The following is a 586-nucleotide window of genomic DNA, read 5'->3' as shown; positions in this document are numbered from 1 at the left end:
GCTCTCGCTGGTGCTGGTGGCTGCGGTGGCCTTTCTGTGCATCTACCTGGATGTGCCGTGGTACGTGCGGATGACGTGGCAGTGGACGCAGACGAAGCGCAGAGCTTGGCACAACCCCACCAGAGATCCGGGAACCGTTCTGCAGTTCCACGCGTTCATTTCCTACAGCGAGCGCGATTCGCTGTGGGTGAAGAACGAGCTGATCCCGAACCTGGAGAAGGGGGAGGGCTGCGTACAACTGTGCCAGCACGAGAGAAACTTTATCCCCGGCAAGAGCATTGTGGAGAACATCATTAACTGCATTGAGAAGAGCTACAAGTCGATCTTTGTGTTGTCTCCCAACTTTGTGCAGAGTGAGTGGTGTCACTATGAGCTGTACTTTGCCCATCACAAGTTATTCAGTGAGAATTCCAACAGCTTAATCCTCATTTTACTGGAGCCAATCCCTCCGTACCTTATCCCTGCCAGGTATCACAAGCTGAAAGCTCTCATGGCAAAGCGCACCTACCTGGAGTGGCCGAAGGAGAGGAGCAAGCATGCCCTTTTCTGGGCTAACCTGAGGGCAGCTATTAGCGTTAATCTGCCA

At 53.6% G+C, this 586-nt stretch overlaps 1 protein-coding gene across 1 annotated transcript; it reads left to right on the top strand.

Moving 5' to 3' along the window:
- Positions 1 to 4: 4 nt before the first annotated feature.
- Positions 5 to 583, top strand: LOC103623050 (toll-like receptor 6; the record flags this gene model as incomplete). Its single annotated transcript, XM_008642088.2, has 1 exon — positions 5 to 583. A coding segment is annotated over one exon (579 nt), but the record flags the coding sequence as incomplete, so codon positions are not given.
- Between the last annotated feature and the right edge of the window lie 3 nt (positions 584 to 586).

This window comes from Corvus brachyrhynchos, unplaced genomic scaffold, assembly GCF_000691975.1.
Source record: "Corvus brachyrhynchos isolate BGI_N302 unplaced genomic scaffold, ASM69197v1 C11601829, whole genome shotgun sequence".
In the NCBI taxonomy this organism is placed as follows: Eukaryota; Metazoa; Chordata; class Aves; order Passeriformes; family Corvidae; genus Corvus; species Corvus brachyrhynchos.
Note: the sequence above shows the minus strand (reverse complement) of the source record. Positions and strands in the feature narration are given on the sequence as shown.